Source organism: Polyodon spathula, chromosome 2, assembly GCF_017654505.1.
Source record: "Polyodon spathula isolate WHYD16114869_AA chromosome 2, ASM1765450v1, whole genome shotgun sequence".
Classification (NCBI taxonomy): Eukaryota; Metazoa; Chordata; class Actinopteri; order Acipenseriformes; family Polyodontidae; genus Polyodon; species Polyodon spathula.
In genome coordinates this window covers 24,645,397-24,669,052 of record NC_054535.1, presented here as the reverse complement: position 1 = coordinate 24,669,052, position 23,656 = coordinate 24,645,397, and the positions used below count along the sequence as shown (strand labels likewise).

The following is a 23,656-nucleotide window of genomic DNA, read 5'->3' as shown; positions in this document are numbered from 1 at the left end:
GCCTGTATGGGAGGGGGGCAAGAAAGAAGCCGTTACTCAAAAGTACCATCCGAAAGCACGTCTGGAGTTTGCCAGAAAGCATGAGAGTGACCCAGCTGCGATGTGGGAAAAGGTTTTGTGGTCAGATGAGACCAAGATAGAAATTTGGCCAAAACTCAAAGCGCTATGTGTGGTGAAAACATAACACTGCCCATGCCTCAAGACACACCATCCCTACAGTGAAATATGGTGGTGGCAGCATCATGCTGTGGGGATGCTTCTCATCAGCAGGGACTGGGCATCTTGTTACAATTGAAGGAAGAATGGATGGAGCAAAATACAGGAAAATACTGCAAGAGAATCTGCTTCAGTCCACTAAAAAACTGAAGCTTGGGAGGAAATTCACCTTTCAGCAGGACAATGATCCAAAGCACAAGGCCAAAGCAACATTGGAGTGGCTCAAGAACAAAAAGGTGAATGTCCTACAGTGGCCCAGTCAAAGTCCTGATCTCAATCCCATTGAGAATCTGTGGCACTATTTGAAAATTGTGGGCCACAAGCGTCGTCCAACCAACCTGAACAACCTGGAGCAAATCTGCCAAGACGAATGGGCCAAAATCACTCAGACACTGTGTGCAATGCTGGTACATACTTACCCCAAAAGACAAAGCTGTTATTGCTGCGAAAGGTGGCTCTACCAAATATTAGTGTGTGGGGGTTGAATACTTATGCAAACAAGATATTTTAGTTTTTTATTTTTTAACTATTTCCCCCAACATAAAACCAATGTCACCTTACAATAATTGATTTTGAGTTTAAATGTTTTAAAATAAAATATCGAACAGAATGAAATTTCAATGTGCCATTTGTACTTCAGTAATATGAGAGAATTGGTCAGGGGTCTGAATACTTTTGCAAGGCACTGTATACCATGTCTCAAGTCCAGCTTCCTGATGGGATGTCTTGCCTCCTCAAATTGCATCACATTGTAAAATGATGTTTACGGGCAACATCATACATTGAAACTTAAATGTTACCATCCAGGGGAAAGATTTTGATAGTCATATTTTGTTGCCTTAAGGCAACAGCATGTGGTAAGGGTTAACCTCACCTTACCCTGATCTCGTTTTTACTGCAAAGATTTGAATTGTATAGAAGGAACAATTGTGAAAATGAAAGTATTGGTTTCCCTTGGATATCTACTATTTTTGAGTAGTGACAATTGAGATCATGTACCACAGAAGGACATTACTTGACGGGAAATATACAGACAGTTGTTGGGCAGTTTCACAAGGTATAAATCAAATCAGAACATTGCATTGTCAAGATTGCACTGGAGAATAGCTGATCCAAATATGTATGCCAGGAGGAAATCTAGCTTTAGAAGAATGAGGAGACATTTCACTCATTCAGCAACAACATTAGAAAAAATTAAACTAAGTGACAAACTATAAAATCAGATTTTTTTTTCAGTCTGTCCTTGAAAAACAAAACCCGATTGTGGTAAAATATTCAGTTATAACAGAAGGCATTGTTAAAGAAGGCACTGTTAAAGACTGCTCACTTAATTACACTACTAATTTGTTTAAAGTTATTACAATATATCTGCATTATCATTAATAAACACAGAACTGTGTTTTATGTATTGCTTAATTATTGCTGTAACACTTTGAATAGCTATCATGGCATATCAAGCACTATAGTTTTAATCTCATTGGTTTCACTACGAAACAACCCAATGGAGATGGAAAAAAAAAAAAACACACTATACATACCTCAAAGATTTCTACTTTTTGTAACTGCATGTAAATTCATTTAACCAGCTTTTTTTTTTTAATAGAAAGTATGTATTTGTTTATATCTTTATACACAAATATTTTTGTACATATCAAAGTTGGGTTTTTATTTCAACAATGGATTAAAACTTTATATAAAAACTGTACCTGTGTGAAGTTCATAAACTTTAGGACTAACCATCACAGAGAAGCCCTCCATTAAGAGTAGTTTGAATCTTTCTCCTTTTTAAAACAAAGAAAGACTGAAAGCAAATTTGTGGACTGTAGTGACCGGTGCTACTCTGCTGCTATAGCAGCATTGCCGTATTCTAATTAAGAGATCGTGCCAGGCGATGAAGGCAATACTGCGCGATAGGTGACCGTAACTGGAGTTGTGTTCCAATCAAGGACACAACTCGCGGTAGAGCCTTTAATCAAGAGGGCACTATTACTAGTAGAAAACCATTTTTCCTTGACTCTAATGATTTATCAGGGTTGCTGTGAAAAGTGTTAGGAAAATAGTCCCAAATACCACGTACGTAATTGGAGAAAAGAAAAAAAAATAATAATTGTCCGTGTCTCTGTTGTTGAAAGATGCTGTCTGAGCTCCAGTTAAGCAGACTGATTGGTTGACTCGGCAGTTGCAGGTACAGGATTGGTTGCTTTCATAGGTGCAAAGTATTGACTGGTTGATTTGGTGGATAATAAAATAAAATGTGGACTAATTGTGGCCGATTAGTATTTACTGTCCAAAATTAAGCTTGCAATACAGCAAGTCAAAATGAAAAAGCTGGTACTCGAGGCGGCATTCCAATGGGCATCTACTGTCTATTGACGCCTGCTACAGCTGAACGCCGATACAGAATCATTTTTTAATCTAGATTATATTATCTGCCATTGCAGACCCAACACACTGGTCTTGCAGGCACAATGAGGAAAACTGCTTTTAAAATTTAGAATTTGAAATGCATTTAATTTTTTTTATTTAAGCGAGATGAAAAAGCTACCTGTACCTGTTGACTAAATGTAGCTATGAGAAGCTAACACCTTACTAAATCTGCTGTATGGTATTTTCTATTGCATCAACCACAAATGCAGTGTACTGCACAATCTCATGGTCTTATAAATAACTCCAGGACCACCTTAGAAATTGCAATGTCCAAATGCTTTTGTTAAAACACCAAAATTAATGGCATTTAAAAAGGAAAACTTACTAAAATTGCCAATCTGAAGTACAGTGACAGCAAGGCTTTTAACTGCTAAATCACACCACATGTACCATTTAGCTGAAAAAAGTAAATTTAAGAATTGAGAAATACGACTTGCCTTTTTAATGTTTTTGCAATGTTCTTGCTCCCAACCAGCTATCAATACTTTTGTATGGCATATGTACGGCAGGCTATTTACCACAATAACCTGTATATTTACTGTTGCAGATCTACAATAAGATCTTAACGGTTGATCGTAACTACAAAAAAAAAAAAAAGGAAACAATACTTGCATAAATCTTTAAAACCAGTAATCCCCCAAAGAGCTGAATCTCCCAGGATAATATCCCTGACATTAAAACTCGCTAAGCAGTGCTACTTACAAATGTAACAGTTAGGTGCCACAAGACAAAACAACAAACATGTAATCTTGTCAATTTTAGTTTACTTGTCATTTTTGCAAAACCAAAAATAAATAGTTACAAAAAGTGGCTAATAGCAAAACACCCAAGTGTCCAGCAGATCATCAACAGACAAACACACCCTCCCTCAAACTGTACTCGAGTGCTTATGTTGGTCGCTTTCTTGAACAATCTTATTAGACTTCCATTTGTAAAAAGATAGCAAGGCAAGACTGATCTAAGACTGGGTACCCAGTTATTCAACCTGCAATTCAGCAAGCGGATGGGTGGATACACAGACACTACAAGTACCATTATGGAGCAGTTGCTGCTCTCTAAATTTACATTTAATGCTTCCAGGATGGAATATGTTGGAAGACGACAACCGCCACATCCACCTGAAAATATTGCCCCAGAATACAACGAAAAGCTGCTATACAAAAGGGCCCATGTGAGCCAGCTGACCCTGTATTTGCAAAAATACTGCTCCACAATAACTTGCTGTCTAATTTTGGCAGATAGGGCAAATAATAGCATCATGAAAGTTTGTTTATTTTACATTTTCATATTTTAGCCCTACATTTAACTTGTGCTAAAACTCAAATACATAAAACAAAATAACAGAAAACAATTTATTTGAAGACTTGCAGGTCATCACTGCTTACAAATACGACTGCCTAGTTGGAAGTGCAGAGAGGGCAACATGCCTTCCAGACCGACCCAATAATTACCCACTAGTGGGCATGCGGCCTGCCACGTCCTCTGCCTTGCCCTCCGGCGGACCCGTCCATAGAGGAGCGCGGGTTCTTGATGGTTTCATCAACAGATAGGATGAGGCAGGCGGCCTCCGAGGCTGCAGTGAGAGCGTTTATTCGGACAACGGATGGCTCCCAGACACAGGCTACGTAGTTGTCAGCGATGTCCTCGTTGTTCACATCCACACCATACCACATACCAGCCTGTGGAGGAGGAGCAGGAATCATTAACACAGTGTTACCTCTCACTTGCCACTTAAATTGGTCAAAAACCTGCACACTAAGAGTTCACCTGTATTAAGCAGGGGTGTGCAATTCATATCGCCCAACGTCCAGAACAAGTTTTGCTGTTTTAATTTGCCAGTTGGACAAGTAGTTTTTAATTATTTATTTTTCCATTGCTAGAAAGAGACACTCCGGGTACATTTCTAGAGAGCCAAAAACACTCGACATATTTCTAGAGCCATGCAAGTTTCTGAAAACTGAACTGCAGAAGTCGAGCACCTACACACAAACATTTTAAAAAGTGTTTGTCCCACCATTCTACTTCAGATTGGCTAGCTGTGGGAAAAATCTGATCTTCTATTGGTTACAAAGAAACCCAGAAATGGCTGCGCAATACAACGCATGAACCTGACATTTAAAAAAATGCAGAAATCTAGTAAAGTTACAACAAAAACAGTCACTAAGGTATTGATGGATTAGCAAAAATTGTGTTGTAATTTAGAACACTTCGTAGTCAAGTGTGTATTGCTGGGAAGTTTTAAAAAACTAGTTCACTGTTTAGAAGCACTTAGACAAACTTTACCTGGCAAAAAAATGTTGAATGATTTATTTCGAAATTAGTGTTCCTAACCTAATCTGCTATTTAACATATTTACATAATCATTACATTTAAACACTATTTATTAAAACACATTTTTTACTAGATCTGAACAGAAGCAATACTAGTTATTTATTGGACATGCACGATCCATCGACTAAAATCCAACTAAAAATACCCATCAGTGTATGACCAGACAGGTTATACACAAGTCCTTTAAAAATCTTGGGTTCAGCAGTTACAAAACCTGAAACGTTTAAAAAAAAAAAAACACACAACAGAACTCCACAAAGCAGCAGTAATAATTGATTTCATATCTGTGATGCAAACACCTGTACATCAGGAGTTGGATTCAGATTGTAGGAAAAAAAGTGAAAAAAACGGGCAGAAAGTATTTTTTTTACCTGAATAACTCCCAAGTATTCCTTATTATAGTTGTACTCTTAGTATGTTACTTAATTTACTATCAAATGTGTTCCAAAGTAACAGTTTGTGTATCTTGAACAATTTAGTGAATCCGTCCAGCTACAAGGCTAGATTCGCCCGTTAAATCACCAATTGATTGTGTTCATTGTTAAACAAAACCAAAATCCTACAAGTTATTCTACTTTGTGTGTGTTTTGTACGACAGGGAGGGTGCAAGTAGGTTTTTTTTTTTTAAGACAGACAAGTACATTTTTCTAGCATTTTCTCCCTTTGTCAACTTTCAAAAATTGCACACCCCTGATTAAGGTTGGTTGATATGTCAGTCAGTCTTGAGATACATCCAGCAAGAGTTGAGAAATGTAACTCTGGGGACAGTCATACAACTGAGTCATGAACCACACACGCCAACTTCTTCCCAGCTTTTCATCTCTAAGTAATGGGCAAAACAAGTTACCTCAATAAATTAATAAACACAGAATAAAATAAATGGACAGATACACTACTGCTGTGTTGCATATGCAGTTACGAAGGGTTAATAACTAAACAATTGTGAAACAAACCATTAAAGCCACCAGGCTTTATCACGCCCTGTCAGAGCCTACCTGGGCATGTTTGGCCCTGAGCTTGTTGAGGATGTTGGTGGCGTCAAAGCCAGCGTTGTCACAGAGCTGGCGGGGGATGATCTCCAGTGCTTTGGCGTAAGCACCAATCAGAAGCTGCTGCTTGCCTGGGATGGTCCTAGAATAGTCCCGCAAGTACTTTGACAGTTCCATTTCAATAGCACCACCTCCCGCCACAACTGAATCATTCTGGAAGCAGAGATAATCTCCATTAGGGATGTTAGAATTATGTTTAATTTCCTAAACTTTACGTAACGTTTGGGTGTCCAATTTTTCAAGAGAGATATTTACACAAACACCTACAAGTCCAAACTGAATGTGTATGTTTTTCAGTGGACTTTTGGAAAAATGGAAGTCATCGTTTTTTTGCCAGTAAAGCAGGTCGAGATACTACTCTTGATTTCCGCCTCTCTTGAATACTTGAATCCAAATGCCTGTCAGACTATTTTTGGGAGTGAGCTACAGTAATGTTGCAGTCTGTAACAGAACAGCTTACCTCCACCGCTGTGTGAAACTCCTGATGGTTACTGCTTTATGCAATCTGCAGCAGACACAAAGCCTTTTAGGGGCATCCATTTTCTTGTTTACAGTGTGCAGTATTTAAATGTCCTACCTTAGATTGTATAGTCACAAGTCAATCACTGCACAGCACTATGTGCATGGCGAATAGTACACACAGCAGAGCTGTACAGTTTAGTTCATGGTTTTTTAAATGTATGAAATACAAATTATGAATTATTTGTATTGAAGAATATTTAATAAATCACAGTATTGGTTTCATTGTTTCCACGCAGTCCGTGAAATCGCGATTAACATAGGGCCTTATTTAATACATACTACATTAATGTGGATGACACTACATGTGTTCAACATGTAGATATGGAAAAGACTTGCCCTATTGCATAAACACTACAGCTGACCTATATTTAACATACCTATCTCTGACAATTAAATGTTTAGGAAGAATTCTATATGCTTAACACTTGAAACCTTGGAATGGTTCAAACGCTAAACTAGTAACATCCCTACTTTCCATCAACTGCCGAAGTAGAATCTCGGGTAAAAAAAAAACCCAAAAGCAACTTGTCCAGTGCTGCACAAACCGATTACACTATGTAACACAATTTTTGTTCCTGGGTAGTAAGTGTTATTTCCTAATTGCTTATGCCTCAAAAGTATAGAAAATGGCTATTATTCCCCACAAACTTTGCTTTTGCGACCAGGACAGTGATATTTCAAAATATCACTATTTCCAATGGGAAAATGGGCAAATGTGTGTCTTTTTGTTCACAAAGTCAGAAAAAACAAGATATGAATCCAAATTAACATATTTTTATACTAAAGTAATACAAAGATGACTACAAAAGATTTAGAAGCGAGTAGTTTTGAGATTTACAATTATACTGTATTTACAGTATAATTGTAAATGTTGTAAATGTCATGAAAAGAAGTCTTATTACTATTATTACTATCCCTGGAGATGGGGATATTGTGGCTGAATAGTCGTCGATAGTTTTACACAGATCTAGAGCACCACTCATCCAATTGTCAACTTGCAAAGGACATTCTTTAGCAAAATCTATTAAGTGTATAGGGAGAAAGATCTCAATCATGATTGTGTTACATACACATACAGTGGATGTAGGTCATGGGGATTCTTCTCTTGATACTGATAACTGTGATTCTGTATGATGCTGTCATGCTTGTTATTGGTCATTCTGAATAAATAAGTGATCCAATTAATAACATGTCATGTTTTTGTTTAAGCTCAATTGCATTCATTGTTTGACAATCTAAATTACTAAAGGATATCAAAGTGAGTGTTTTTTTGAGATTTACAATTATACTGTATTTACAGTATAATTGTAAATCTCAAAAAACTACTCTTAAATCTTTTGTAGTCATTTTTGTATTACTTTAGTATAAATACATGTTAATTTGGATTCATATGTTGTTTTTTTTCTGACTATGTGAACAAAAAGACACACATTTGCCAATTTTCCCACTGGAAATAGTGATATTTTGAAATATCACTGTCCTGGTCACAAAAGCAAAGTTTGTGGGGAATAATAGCCATGTTCTATACTTTTGAGGCAGAAGCAATTAGGAAATAACACTTACTACCCAGGAACAATTATTTTTTTTTTTGTTACACAGTGTTATCTGATTATTCAGATTGAACGCTCCAAAAAAAGTAGGTACAGGACAGTTGTGTTGATTGGGCCAATTTACCATGCAAAGTCAAACAAGTGAACAATCAGCTGCTTGGGTTTATGACTGCTGCTTTTCTTAAGCCCTGGACACACTGCCCGATGCAATCCATAGCAATGTGATTTTTTAGTCACATCAGGCAGTGTGTTATGCTTTGAGATGAGAATTTACACAATCGCCCGAACAACTTCAGTCGGCTTGCAAAGTTTAAACATGTTTAATATTTTGCAATGCAATTCCATCGCATCAGCTAGTTTGTTATACCCACTCCCAAGCCTCAAAGTCAGCAACCAATGCATTCACCATGTTATATTCTCTCATATACAAGGTATTCCATTAGTTTGTATGCAATGTCTTTGCCGATATCTTTTGAACAAATGTATAGAATGCTGCTGCTACAACCATGCTGCATGATTAATTTATTATTAATAGCATTATAACTGCATTATACCAAACCACATTTTGATTTACAATGAAGGTAAAATACATGTTTTTGCTAACATTAAGCATTTAGGCAACACATTATATGTTCCCTTCATTGTAAATAAAAACATGATTTGGTACAATAACACTTAATAAATGAATCACGCAGCATGGGTCTAGCAGCAGTTAAGAATTCTGTAAATATTTTGTCAGTTAAAGTACAATGCATACAGGGATCAGGTCTTGTTTTCAAAAGATATTGGCACTCAGAAACCAACAGAATACCTTGTGTGTATATAGGCAGCTAGGCAAGTGTGTTTCTCTCTCATAGATATATCTATATGAGGCAATTTAAACTATCATATCACCTACCCATAATAGATATTACTACTGTCATAGCCTTATGCTCTCCCAAAGATTTTTTTTTTTGAACGGGAACCTTCTCCATTGTGATGAGACAATCGCAGCAGGCAGTGTTTTCCAGGATTAGACTCTGCAGAACAACAATCCACACAAATCCAACAGCTGTTTCTAAATTAGCTCCATCAACACCAATAACCCATACCAGTGGAGAACTTGATGATAAAAAAAATAAATAAATAAATAAATAAACCTAAAAAAAAACCCTGAGCACCCCCACACACACTGAAGGAGATCCCTGCTCCCCCATCCAGCAGTGCAGTGCTGACCTTGATGGCTCTCCTAACGATCATGATGGCATCGTGCAGTGACCTCTCAGTCTCCTCCATGAACTGCTCAGCTCCTCCTCTCAGGATAATGGTGCATGTCTTGGCCTTAGGACAACCTTTGAAAAAGTTATACCTGCAGGGAAGGAAGACAAAAAAAAAAACCCCATCCATTTCTTACAGATCACATTCCACAGAATTTTCCAAAATCCTTTCAACTAAAACACCATTAATAAAAGTTAATTTTTGTCAAGAACCACCACGGCAGTCCTTTTCATGGTTTTCACTTTTAAAATTACTCTGCATGTGTGAAAGGTACACGGTAGTCCATTCTTGACGTTTCCTAAATACACACTTTAAATACCCTGATAGCATTTGAAAGGCAGGACCGCAAAAATAAGTTGTAATCCACTTTTCACCAGGGAAAATCAGTAGGAGAGATTTTATCTTGAAGCTAGCCACAGTGCTTCGGCAGAAACATTTCAATCAGAAAACCGCAAAGCAGCAGCTCAACCTGGATTCTGTGCTGCACAGAGCAACACACACGGAGAAAACATGTTACTTTCATTTTAAATTAAAAGCGAGTTCCGTTTTCAGTTTTGAATGTATGTGTATATATACCTGTTTACACAATAGGTTTTTTTTTTTTTAATTTTACTATAATTTGTCATTTTTTGTAGTGCTTTTTATGTGCAGATGTTCGACATGATGCTTAAACTTTTGAGCTGTATCAGATAATTTGTCTTTCATTAATATTGATGTTTAAAATGCAGTCATCAGAATGACTTCCGGTGGCGGTTTTAGGTATTAGTATAACCGCGGCGGTTCTGGTGCTAAATATCAAAATGTAGTGTCATGGCAGGATATAAAGGCTTCTCCCTTGTGAAAGTGAAGACAAAGCCTGGAGAACTAAACACGCTACAGAAAACAGATAAGGGACTTTGCTAGAATATGTAGACAGATAAGAGATAGATTTTTTTGTTTGTTTTTAAATTTAAGGATTGTTTAAATCATCCATTTAGTATGTAATCATTATGACTCTGGTTTAAACAATATGCAGAGTGTATTAATGCAATAGTAAAGATGAAAGCACCTTTCCCCTCCAACCTGGACCTCCTCAAAGAGAGCACACTGTCCCAGCACGTCATCTGTGAGAGAGCCCACACTGGTCTGGATGGAACCACCACAAGCCTGAAAACAGAGACGAGAACCAATCACACTTAACTCAGAAAATCAACAACTTCCTGCAAGTTTTAACACAGGGTTGTAAATTTGTGTATTTCATTACCGAAACTCTAGTTCCTGCTCTTACACTCCCAAGAATAAAAAGGTGTATGTGTACTATATGCAGTGCAAGCTGGGAGAATTTAGGGTTACTCTTCGTAGGAACCAGCAGTGTTCACGAAGCATACAAGCAATGTCCAAGAAAAGACCTCTTCATTCAATATTCTAATTTCTTTAGGCACAGGGTTTTCATTTTGTTTATTGAAGTAAATAACTCAATTAAAGTTAGTTGTGTATTTCATGTTGCGTTTGAAAGTATTGCAATTTTAAGCATATTATCAGATCTCCTTATACCACATATGATTATAGAATATATTTGTGTAACATGACATACAATAAGTGATTTTTACCAAGCTATAAATTAAAATATATGTTATATATTGAAGGATATTTACAAATCAAGTAGAGCAGTATTTGCCAGCTCTGGGTTGCATGTATGTAATCTGGACTCAATTTCTCTTTAGGTTTCTTTTTTTTTGGACATTATATATTATAGTCAGACTGAGGTCTTGCAACATCTGAATGAAGCGGAAGAGCAAACAAACAATGCTTATTTTTGGCTGTTTTTAACAGTATAATTTCTCACATCAGACACTAACATTTTATTACAGTAGCCTAATACTAAAATAAACTTTGCATTATGTAGATACATAATTTATGATGTACTTTTTACTTTGCAAAAAAAAAAAAAAAAAAAAACACACACTACGCATTTCTGACAAATACAAATATTTTATTTTAGTGTTCGACTACATGCAAAATAATCATTCGGATATTCAGACAATTTTCCTACCCCTAATTAAAACTATTTAATGTACAGTATAAATAAACTTGCCCAAATTCTCACTACTTAAACATTTGAGAGGGGACTGGGAGGAGGAGAGATCCGTCGGTAAAATAGCGCTTTTTTACTATTATTTGATGTTGGTATTGGGGGACGAATTGTTGTACATCCATTTCCTACCTGATCATAACATCAATTCTGGAAGACTTCACTGCCGCTTTAGCCAGCGCTTCTTCCATTCTTTCTTTTAATTCACTGCATGTTTGACATTACTCACGGTCGGGGGGGGTGGAACGACACACTTCCAGACAACAACTGTTACTGAGATCCCTGTAACTTACGCGCAGTCAAATTCAGCTCAGTCTTACAACAAATAGCGCCCCCTCCCTCCGTTAGCCCTTTAATAACCAATGATACATAGTTCTCATGGCTTAGTGTTGGGCGATGTATAGTAAAAAGAATGGCAACAATACACCATAATGAGTCATTTTCTTGCATGACGAGACAATTGAATTGTGACAGAATGGGCCAGCAGACGTTGAGCAGGTTTGTGAATGGCTTGTAGATCAAACGTGCTGGCAGCAATGACGGCGGGCATGGAGGCAACTTTTGCCGCAAGTTTTTTTAAATTTGGATAGGTATTGTGGCAAAACGGGTTGGGCAGCACGGCAATTGCTGTTGGTTATTTCACGCCCTGAACACCCATCATATAGCAACCTAAATATTTATCAGTTTAATTCTAACATTCAGAAAATCTGAAGTGCAAATATTGTAACCTGGCCAAAATAGAACACATATTCCAACAACAGTTTAACATTACTACCAACTACAACTTCCCATTAACCCTTAATGGTCCTATGTCGCACCAGGTCTGACAAATTTCTCCTTTCCAGTCCAACATCCAGACCCTGTCCGACATCAAAAAGGTCGTCAATCACAGGTCCCTAAGCTTTCTACAGAGAAAAAAACTACTTCATATGGCTGAGACAGAGAAGCTGGAAGAAGAAAGAGAAAAAAAGGAGGCGGATCTGAGCAATACGCATGGTCCCTTCACCAGAGACATAAACAAACAAGATAGCTGCTTCCGCATCCAGTGCTCAAAGAAAATCACGGACATTTGCCAAGCTTTTTGAGATGTTATAGTACTAAAATAAATAATAATGACTTGGATAGCCCAAATTTTTCAACCTCAACTTGAGGAAAAAAAATAAATCAAAAGTATGCATTTAAAAAAGATACAACCTCAAATTGCGCATATGGAGGCAGTTTGCGGCCGTCTGCTATCACACAGAGAATTACAATTCTGCTTCTCATTTCCAGTCTGGATTACTCACACCTGTTTTTCTCCCAATTTGTGAACTGTGGTTATGCTTGGCATGTGGAAAAACACAGAGGTCTGATCAGCATTTCCGATCTGTCCATAATACAATCTGCGAGTAGATAATACAGAAAGCTTTTTTAGTGTACTACATAGTATGCTATTCAAATAGTTTATTTTTGTGTCACTGACTACTCTGACCCATCCCTACTATTGGCTACCAAACAGTATTGTTTGGTATTACCACAAACACATCTAGAGGACTTTCAAAACCACACAGCACAGGGACAATAAAAATACTTCCATTGCATAGTTTGATTAATTTCCAGTTTTACTAGGAGTTGAATAAGATACAGAGACTGTTACCTACACCATTGTTCCCCCCCCAGGCCTTTTCAGCCGGTCAGGCCGCCCAGCAAAGTGGCTGTCGCCGCCCGGCTGAAAAAACCTGATCCACCCGTCTTGCTGATGCTACTGTGCCTTCTACAAAAAGGATTGATTGCGCTTCTAACAGACTAGATCAGTTGCACATTGCTGGTTGAAGACAGCTGTGTTACATCGACAAAATATTTAACCAATCAGAAAGTTGAAGTGACTGGTTCTGTGTTAAGCACTTGGAGAGGCTAAAACGTTAAACGATTGCTAAAAAAAACAACTAATTATTTTCAAAGCAAAAATGGTGACAATGAATGCATGGGGTCAAAATAAGCTGGTGATCGGTGCAATCCACTGCCTAATACTATATTTGCGCCAGCTACTTTATTAAAAATATTAAATTATTTTTGGGTATTAATTATCATTCACTCCATTTGTCATATTGTACTGTAAGGTGATATATAGTACATAATAGCTATACACATGCGCCAAAAATGCTTGACAGATATTGGGGGTTCATATATAGAGGCTGATGGGATATCAGTTGAACACTTGTCAGCTGATATACACATGCTTAACTGCAGAGGTGCTGGATTATTAGACTCCAGTTTCATGCAACAGTTATGATGGTGATCAAACGTGCTCGAGTACTGTTGTGTAAAAAAAATTGTTAATTAACAGTTGCATTCAAAAAAATGTAGACCAGTGAAAAACAAGACGACGTGCATTAACAAAAAGCCCTGAAAACTTAAGAAAGCAATTTAAATGAAGCAATAAGCTCTATAATTAGGCTAAAAAGGAAGAGAAAAGGTCACCATTTTTTGTGAAATCCAATAACCCTACATTACCTTTCCCCAGTCACATTAGCATGCCTAAATAAGCCTGGTAATTTATCATAATAAACAGTAATGAAAAAGAACATGTACACCTTAAAGTGTAACCAGATAGTCAACGAAAGACAATACATTATTCAAATTGTCATATTAGATATTTAAGATAAGACAAGTTTATTTTTCTGTTAAGTGCTGGCGGCTATAATGTTCGTGCCACCTGGCTGTACAGAATTCCTGGGGAGAATCCTGCTACACACTGTGGCTAATTAGTTTAATAGTAAAACCTGAAACTGGGTGAAATTGCTAGGCAATGGGAGTTACTTCCTACATTCCCGCTAGCCAGGTCACCACAAGATAAATGTTTTCCTATGTGGCTCAATTAATTTTCACTAAGTTTGCCACGGTGGCAAAAGCTTTGAAAAATAAACTTGCTCAAAGTAACCATGCTGGCAGTATCGTACATGTGTGCTGCCTGGTAGATAAACCAATACATACTGTTTGTTTAATTTCATTTCGCCCAATGAAAGCCAGTTAGCTTGATTATGTAACACATACGCAACATGTTGTGTTTGGCGGGACAGAGGTTCTAGAAACAAAAATGACAGTGATAGTCAGTTGCTATTTGCTAGCTCTTTAAAATATTCTGAAATATAATTAGGAAAAATAGAAGGGTTCCAAGAAGATTTGGAAGATGAACAAATTAAATAAAAAAAAAATAAAAAAAGGAATGGTCTCACTACGATTTGAGTTAACGTTAAAATCGGTGCAATAGCAATGTCAAAATAATGTAAAGGTGCAGCACATGAATCTCTCTGTAAACCAATTCAGAATTTAGGAAATCTGAAACCTGCAGTTAGGCAATGACTAAATGGGAATCAGTTATAGTGCACTTTAAAATATACTGTTGTCAGTAAAGGGTAGGGTCTTGCATTTAAATACCCGTTTTCAAATAAAACACACTGTCTTGCTGAAACCGTATGTTTATAACCAGTTTATATTATTGTTAAGTATAAACATTTTGTATAAAACAATGTCCACAAAAATCATGTAGTAAAATTGTATTCATTTAGCCTTGAAGTTGTAAAAGGCAGACAGTAACTACAATTATAAATTCTACCAGTAAGTGTGTTTGTGTCATTCAGGCTTGCATTGGAAGCTGAAAAGCTAAGGGAAAGTGTGTTGCTTAAGGTAGAGGGTTGTTGGACACAGTTATAGATATAGGTTTACTGTATTTTCTTTAATATTCTTTCGTGTGGATTAAGTTTTTCCAGCGCGGCTACAAAATTTTTTAAGTTACTTTAGCCACAGTGGCTAACTAAATGAAAGTATCCACCCTTAGCAATCCATTTATTTTCACATGTGCTGTTTAAATTTTACATGCACCGTTTAATTTACTACTATAACATCTCAAAAAGCTCTGCAAATGTCAGCCATATTCTTTGAGAGCTGGATCCAGAACAGCTATCTCCTCTGTTCATGTCCGTGTTATCTCTATAATGCATGGGGCTATCAGATATGCCCTTTTTTTCCCCCCCAGCTTCATTCGGCTCCTATCGGTCTCTCGACCATTGAAAAGGTTTTCTGGGCTTTTTCTATAGAAAAACACAACTAGAGACCTGGGCTTTACATCTTTTTGATTATGTCGGACAGGGTGCGACATCAGTCTGGAAAGGGAAAAATTGTAATGTCGGACCATATCCGACACAGGACCACAAAAGGGTTAAAAGTGAATGTAGACTTGAATTCATAAACGTTTCAAAATGTAGAAACTAATGTTGAGTTATTTATTGGGAGAAGACATCAGCTGAATGCCATTGCTTCCTACTCAAGCTAATGAATGACAAACATGACATACCATCATGGTCCTCTTGAGGTCCTCCTCCTGAACTCTGCCAGCACAGAACAGGTCCCTGTCAGCAAAGAACTGGGTGGCCACATCTCCAATGGGAAGCTTGGATAGCACAACTTTGGCCCCCGATTTGTAGATTTTCTCCAGCTTATCATAGAGGATATTCCACTCTGCATCCACAATGGCTTGGTAATCCTAATGTAAGTACAAACATATCAGGTTCACCCACAATCCAAAACCAATCGTTTAAGCTCTAGGGGTTGTACATGCTCTCAGATATATTGAGCCATTTTAGACCACTTTCAGAAGTGAATTTGAAGGACTGTAGAAAAAGAAATTCAGAAATTACTTCTTACACTTGTCATATTACTACACAGGAGGCTAGTTAAACAGTTTGAAATATTACTCAAACCTTTTTACACATATGCCCATTTCATACATCAACTTTATAAAACCTCAGCTGAAAAAACTCTGCTTAGCTCAATCAGATGTCATAAATACAGGGTTTATACAGTTTCTGATAATTTCAAGGACTTGAAGGATATTCAAGACAATTTCCAATGGCCTAATTTAAGCAGTTTGACAATTTTCAATGTTGATAACCAATAACCAACCGTACAAAAAGCTTTTGCATTAAGTTTATTAAACTGTATACTCACCGATTATAGATAAGCTGTGGACCAGTAAACTTTCTTATACAGTAACAGTCAGTTTTGGTATCTATGGCGAGTTTCATAAACAACTCAGTGTTTTAATCAATGTCAGAAGCAGTAGTCAAAGAATTGTCTCATCATAGGTGCCTAACTAAATGGGGGGTGTGCGGGCAAACTGAAGGACTAACTGACAAGCACAGTATTTATTTATTTTTTGTTGTTAAACGCTAATAAAACCTTGCTATTGTGAAGTTAGTTTTAATAATTGCAAGCTGACAAAACTGGGCAGGTGTTTCAGCATAAAATGTCCAATATGCTGAGCATGCATTAATCCATGTTCAATTGATTCACTGAATTAAACTAAAAACTACCCAGCCTATATTTAGTTAATCATTTTTTGAAGTCTCCACATACTGCCCAGCAACTTCTGTTAGCCACCTCGCTGCTAACATTAGCTGTTGTAAATAGTGCAGTGTGGACTAAGGGTCAAACCACTGTTCATATAGGTCATGAAAGTCAAGTATGTGCAAAAACATTTTAGTTTTCCATAAATATATACCCCCACCCCAATTTTTTTTCCTCTTTCTACACAAATCATAGGAATGGACCTGGGAGAGGCAATTTTTACAGAATGGAAAACTTTCACCAACAATTGACTAAGGGGTGCAAAGCACAATGAAGGTCTAAACCAGTGTTGCTCATATGTCCCCGCGGGCCAAAACAAAACTTGGAGAACTGGGGAATGGACCCCCAGATGCCTCTGTATCATGAACGGTGGAAATCATGGATAACTACAGACATAAAATACGTTATATTTAACTGTTATATGTCTCCTTTGCACCCCAATCTTACAAGAAGCAGAATACATATTTGTCACTCACCTCTACAGACTTGACCCTTACTTCAGCATTCTCCTTCTCAGCCTTAAGCTCCAGCTCCACATTCAGTAGGGCAATCTTGGGGTTCTCGTACTTCTTTGGCTGCATCTCAAACCCAGCATAAGAGAAGGTCTTCTTGAAGGCAACACCCGCCACCAGCTGGGAGTCCTGGTTACAAAATAGACAACTTAAAACACAAACACGAAGCACACATCAGAGAAATAAGCACTACCAGTCTTCTTAATGCAAAGGCAACCACAAGACTTCACAAAACCTCCTTTCTACCATCAGTAAAGCAAGCTGCAATGATATACGAATCCACTCAGCTCCAGACAGCGAAGTTGTTAGGGTTTCGGGTAAACCTCTTGGCGGTTCAATTCTGCAACTCCACCTCACCAATGGAAGAGGTCACACTAACACAAAATTTTGCATCCTAGATACAAAATAAATCCATTGGACGGAAAAATATTGTCTTGCATTCACGGGACGCAGACATGCATATTCATGGTAATCTACTACACTGCAGTCAAATACTTCCTTTTTTTTTTTTAAACAAGCAATAGAACAGCACTGATTAACCCTTTGCTGCCAGAGAACTTTAAAATCAATCGTATACAACAGATGACCTTTCCTGTCAATTACCAAATCTTTTTTTTGCGTGTGTCATAGCCATGACTACGGACCTTGTCTCTATATAATTGGTTTAGGGCTAGAATGGATGGGATGTATAATATAATTACGAGGTGCCATTTTATCTGTGTTCACTGCAGAGTCATATAGACACATGTCCATTTGAAATGTCTGTGTCTCTGGTTCTACAAGTCCAGGACTGCTGATCTACAACTAATTTGAACAGATAATTACTTGGATTAGCTAACTGTCTTGTTATTTTTTAAACTTTGCATCTGCTTTTCAAAAATAACTTTTGGAATTTTTTTTTTGTTTTTTTTTATGCGTGTGCAGGGCAGGAGATAACTTTAGATAGACTGAGAGGAAAGGTAGTTCCTTGCGCCAAGTTATCAGCAGGAACTGCTAGATTCTATTCAGCAAGGATAGACTGCATGTTTTCAGGGTATTGGCACAGCAAAAGTAAATCAGCCAAAAGCACCATTTCACTTTTAATTTGTATTTCCCAGCACACTCTGATGAAACATAGAAAAAAAAGTCAATACCTGTCATACAGTAAGAGAAATAAATGTCTTTTTTCTCCCAATGTATTTTTTTGCAGACCCGAGGCACTTCTATCCATACATATGTAATACTACAGGACATCTGATTTTAATTACAATTAACTTCACAACATGGAAATACTAGGGAACACAATTGTGACATCTACATAATTTATATGAAATTATTTATTTTTTTAAAACGGAACACTTCACCTGCAAAAAAAATATTATATAAAAAATAAAAAGTCTAGTATAGGAGGGATTTGAACATATAACCCTCAGATTGCAAGCATATTATGTTACTGGCAGTGCTACACAATTACATTAGACATGCAGTATTTTTAAAGATGAAGTCAGCCAGCTGAGAATTCTCGGAACTTTGTTATAATTGAGATTTTGAGCCATCATCATCATGCTGAGATTGTGATCTTGAGCTCAGAAATGTTATGGTTTCCTGTCGGTGTACCGCTCATCATGGTCCCTACTGGCGCAAGGAAGTAGTTTCCTCTCCATACTGGTAGACGAGAGTAACGCCATTTGTGGTTAACACTGGACAAAGGAACATTAATTTCTAAGAATTAGCTATGCTGAAGGATAGCCTATATTTTTGGTAAAAGTAAAACAAATACATTAATATACATATTGAAATACATAGATATTTATTTCTTGATATTTATCTATTTTTCACTATCAAACACTGCCATTTAATACTGTATGAAATGAAAACACAACAGTTCTTGTTCAATTGTATATTAGTGAAGATTTGTACAGAGAGGCTGTCATGCTTTTGTATTTCTACTTTCAAATGAAATATATTGTAACAACTCAGACAATTGCTTTGTTGCAGGACTTGGTGTCTGTTCAGTTGGTCTTGTCTGTCTTTTATATGTTACATTGTAAGGGGATCAGGTCACGCCGTTACTTAGCATGGGAAGGGGGCGAATTTTCAAAATCTCGTTCGTCTCGTTACTTGCCAACGGTCTACTGTTCGTATATAGCATAAAGAAAAGTGTGTGTTAACATGCATCTCTGTACACAGACAGATTGCTTAAACTACGCAATAGTCTAGTTTCAACGTTCATACAAAATGTACCAAACCGCACATCCCTGGAGTTTATTAGCCTTTGTGTTTCTACAACATTCAAATTGTGCTGGAGCCCACCCTCCGTCCCCTTTACCTTTAGGTTTTCTACCCTTCCATTAGACCACCACTAAGCTTTAAAAGTGTTGAAGTCACTGCACAGAATAAACCGACTATTCTGTTGGTTTGTGCCACATATACCAGGTACTACAGCAATGTTAAGCCAATGAGTTATGTATATATTGATTAATACATTTCGGAACTTGTAATCCATAACATATGAAATAACTCCTGCGTACCCATCTGCACCAAAGTTACTTGAGTGCCCTCAGTCTGAAAATCTCTGGTCTGACAAAGTTAAATCTCCAACCCCTGGCCCAAACTTACCTCAAGGGCACCTCCCTGGACCTTCTTAATGCCAATCATTTTAAGAGGCAACAGATCATCCAGCATCATCACTGCGTCCACCACCATCATGGAGAAGAACTCCTTTTGCACAGCGATCAGCTTGGAGTTGAGGGCTGTGGAAGCACACTTCACCAGCAGGCTCTTCTGCTCACTGAGGACAAACCAGGTATGGAAATATGACTCCTACTGCTAAGCAGTTTCACCCATTCCAGGTTTTAATACTAGTTGACTAGCCAGTTTATAGGTGACAAGCTCAGGTGTGTCTTGTTAAACTCATAGTAAAACAAGGAATGTACATGTTACAAGAAGTTTTATATTCATCAAATCTTGTATATTTTCCTGATTATAAAAACTTAAAATGTTTATTCTTCAGAAAAATCAGTTTAAGTATTAGTTTACAAAGAAAATGTGTATTATTGTTTCTTAAAATGTTGCCATTTACAAAAAAGCATGCCTCAACTTTTTTTTTTTTTTTACTATTCATAAAACAAAAAGTATCAGGTTTGTGTCTTACTATACTATGGAAATGTGTGTTATATATTAAATACACACATTTGTTTTCTATTTAATAGCATTTTCATAGCAATTTCAAGGAGAAATAGGAGTTCTTGAGTTAAAGGGGTTAAACACAGGTACTTACTCCTTATCACCCTTTTTCACAGAGACAGCAATTTCATTGATCTTTTTCACAGCCTGTGGAGAAAAATAAAATATCAATCTCATACTGCAAACCCATTTAGTTTACAGCAAGAACTACAGAACAATATACTGCAAACTAGCGAGCTCTCCCACAAATTAATGTGTATATCAGTATTCGCTTAGACCACGTTACTACTGCATTTATATTAATAAATCAGCTGGAGAGCAAATATCACGTCTTAAGCCCCTTTCACACTGGCAGTCCTACTCGGGTCCGGACCCGGGTTCTGGCTACTCGATTCGCAATCCTACGTAGTGTGAAACCACGTACCTGGGTCCTAGCAACACGATCTGACTTGGGCTGAGAGACAAAATGCATGACGGACGTTCTTAAGCAGACGAAATAACAGCCAGCCATGCCTATGTGAAGATTTCAATTCCACAAGGAATGTTTTTGTTTATTCTGTTTAGCCATATTTTTCTTGATAGGGACACCACGAGCCAGACTGCAGCAGGGATGAAGAAACATTTGCTCCAAACAACATTTGGGCCAACTGTTCAATCCTTAGAAGCATGGATGAACGCGTACATAACAAGCTGCTTCCGGGGCATCAATATGTGCATTGTTTACTTGTGCTTGTCACCCAGGTCAACCCTGCTTTATCAAAAGCAGTGTAAAACTGCGTAGCCGGTTTTGACCCAGGTAGAGTATGCCAGTGTGAAAGGGGCTTTAGAACTTTACCTAGCTACCCAGTCCTGAAGCAGTGCAGATAGTTTTCTACTTTGACTGAAACTACAAAAAGAAACAAACAATGTACACTGCTCACCAGCTGTGTGGCTGTACGGAAAGCACGAATTATGGTCTGGGGGTGGAGTCCCTCCTCCACATATGGCTTGACCTGTTTCAGGAACTCAGCAGCCAGCAGGGTCACAGATGTGGTACCATCACCAACCTGAGGAGGAAAGCAGTGGAATATTTAGCAGATATTAAATTATTGCCATGATTTCACAAATAAATATGAACCTTAGCCCATATATAAAAACACATGTAGATACTTTGTGCACCAAAATGAATGAGGAATGATTGTAGTTGGTATGATGCCATGCTCTCACCATCACACCATTGTAAAAAGTCATCACCAATGATAATTTTACTTTATTGCGCATACAATGTAGCCCATCAGGACCATACACGGCACCCTATATATTTTCTATAAAAAGAAACAAGAAACAGAAGCTGTGCTATTTTAGCTGGCACTCACCTCTGCATCCTGGGACTTGGCAATGTCCACTAGAGTTTTAGCAGCTGGGTGCACAACATCTAGCAGCTTCAGGATGGTGGCTCCATCATTCGAGATTGTAGCTTTACCTAAACGCAAGTAAATCCCACACATGTGACCATTTATTGGTGATAAAAACAACTAGATTATAGAGAGTGGACAGCTGAGTCACTCACCTCTGTTGTCCACCATGAGCTTGTCCATGCCTCGTGGGCCCAGGGTGGTGCGGACAGCCTCAGCGATCACCTGACAGGCATTGATATTGCTGACTAGCTGGGGGACACCTTGCGAGGAGTCAGTCCCCTCCTTCAACAAGATAATCTGTGTGGGCTGCAACAGCAAGACACAAATAAATAAAACAATGTCAAAAAACACAGGCAAACAGGATCACCAACCCAAACTATCAGATTATTGGAGTTGTTTGGACTTTACAATTACCAAAATTAAGTGTGTAAATCTAAATGCGAAAATTACTCCGTTCTGAACAAAAACTATTTTAATTCTACCTACAAAAAATAAATAGCAAATACACAAGTGTTAGCAAATACATTATAAGCGTTTGAATACTAGCTTTGCATATCAATTGTTTCCCCAAGACATATTAGATTAAAAGCAAAAATATAATTATTTACATAAACTCTCAAGATGATGTGGGTGATTTTACAAGTGACCGGTAATATACAAAACGAATGACACAGCTAAAACAAAAACAACCTATTTAACAGACTGAAATTCAGCCTGCTCGGCGGAGAACATGACCCAACAATAAAGCGTGCTTAACAAATTGGCAGTCCAGAATGAGCAATACTGTAACCCTCTTTGTGGAGAGGAGCAGGATTGCATTACAACTCACAAACACATACTCTTCAGAATCTGCTTTAACGTGTTCCGAGTAAGCCAAAGCTAATTAATCAAATATCATGAAGTGCTTATAAATGAATTGAGTGTGTCAAACTGCACACGTTGTAACTAAGGCCTGATACATTCAACATTAACAACACTAACGCAGAAATCTTTGAAAAACAGACTCACAACAAGAAAATACTATCCAGACAATGACATACGAACAGCAGCAAAGTCATATATTTATCAGTAAAGCCGCCAGTAAGGTAATTTAACGCCGTTGCTATAGCAAGCAGGCAGGCAGGACAGCGACCTCCCCATTCAACCAAGATAAGGCAATACGGCGAAAGAGAGCAATTGTTTTTACAAATCGCGTTCCTTTCCAATGAAATATAAAACAGTTTAACAAAAACCAAGACCAAGTTTTTAATGTTTTGGATGTCTGAGATAGATAGGCAGCGTTTGAAGACGGATGGCAACGAAGTTACAAAAGGGAAATCCACAGCTACACCACCACCACTCACCATCATCTCTGCAGCGCTCTGGTGGAACAAGCCGGTTGAGGACTCCCATACTGCACTGCGCCCAAGAAGCTTCTGGCAAAGGGTGTGGTTTCGCGAGGGGGGCGTGGCTATGAATTACCTAAGACTATGTATGGCGGGTTTCATTTTGATTTGGGCGTGGTTTTGAAAACCATGTGAGGTTTGGGTTTGGGTTTGGGTTTGGGTTTGGGTTTGGGTTTGGGTTTGAGTTATAAGAAATGCAGAACGCGAAAAGGCCATTAGGCACAGGTAACTAGGAGAAATGAAACCTCTGGGAATCCGTAGCTAAACGGACCGCCCTGCCTCCAGGCGGAACTAAATGTATAATTGTGGTCAACAGAGAGGGATATACAATATTGTTCAAGACAGCATCTCGTCTCATCTTGAAGGATCTGAAAGTCTGCTTCAGTAAC

The 23,656-nt window shown here is 37.8% G+C and overlaps 1 protein-coding gene across 1 annotated transcript; it reads right to left on the bottom strand.

The window, feature by feature from the left end:
- Positions 1-3,387: 3,387 nt before the first annotated feature.
- Positions 3,388-23,273, bottom strand: LOC121294504 (T-complex protein 1 subunit eta-like). Its single transcript, XM_041218282.1, has 12 exons — positions 23,226-23,273; positions 22,035-22,188; positions 21,841-21,947; positions 21,406-21,531; positions 20,580-20,632; positions 19,919-20,090; positions 17,285-17,449; positions 15,757-15,945; positions 10,401-10,498; positions 9,311-9,443; positions 5,970-6,176; positions 3,388-4,322 (listed from the first exon to the last, which is right to left on the bottom strand). The coding sequence occupies exons 1-12, from the start codon at positions 23,229-23,231 to the stop codon at positions 4,098-4,100; spliced, it is 1,635 nt and encodes a 544-aa protein (XP_041074216.1). The 5' UTR covers positions 23,232-23,273; the 3' UTR covers positions 3,388-4,097.
- Between the last annotated feature and the right edge of the window lie 383 nt (positions 23,274-23,656).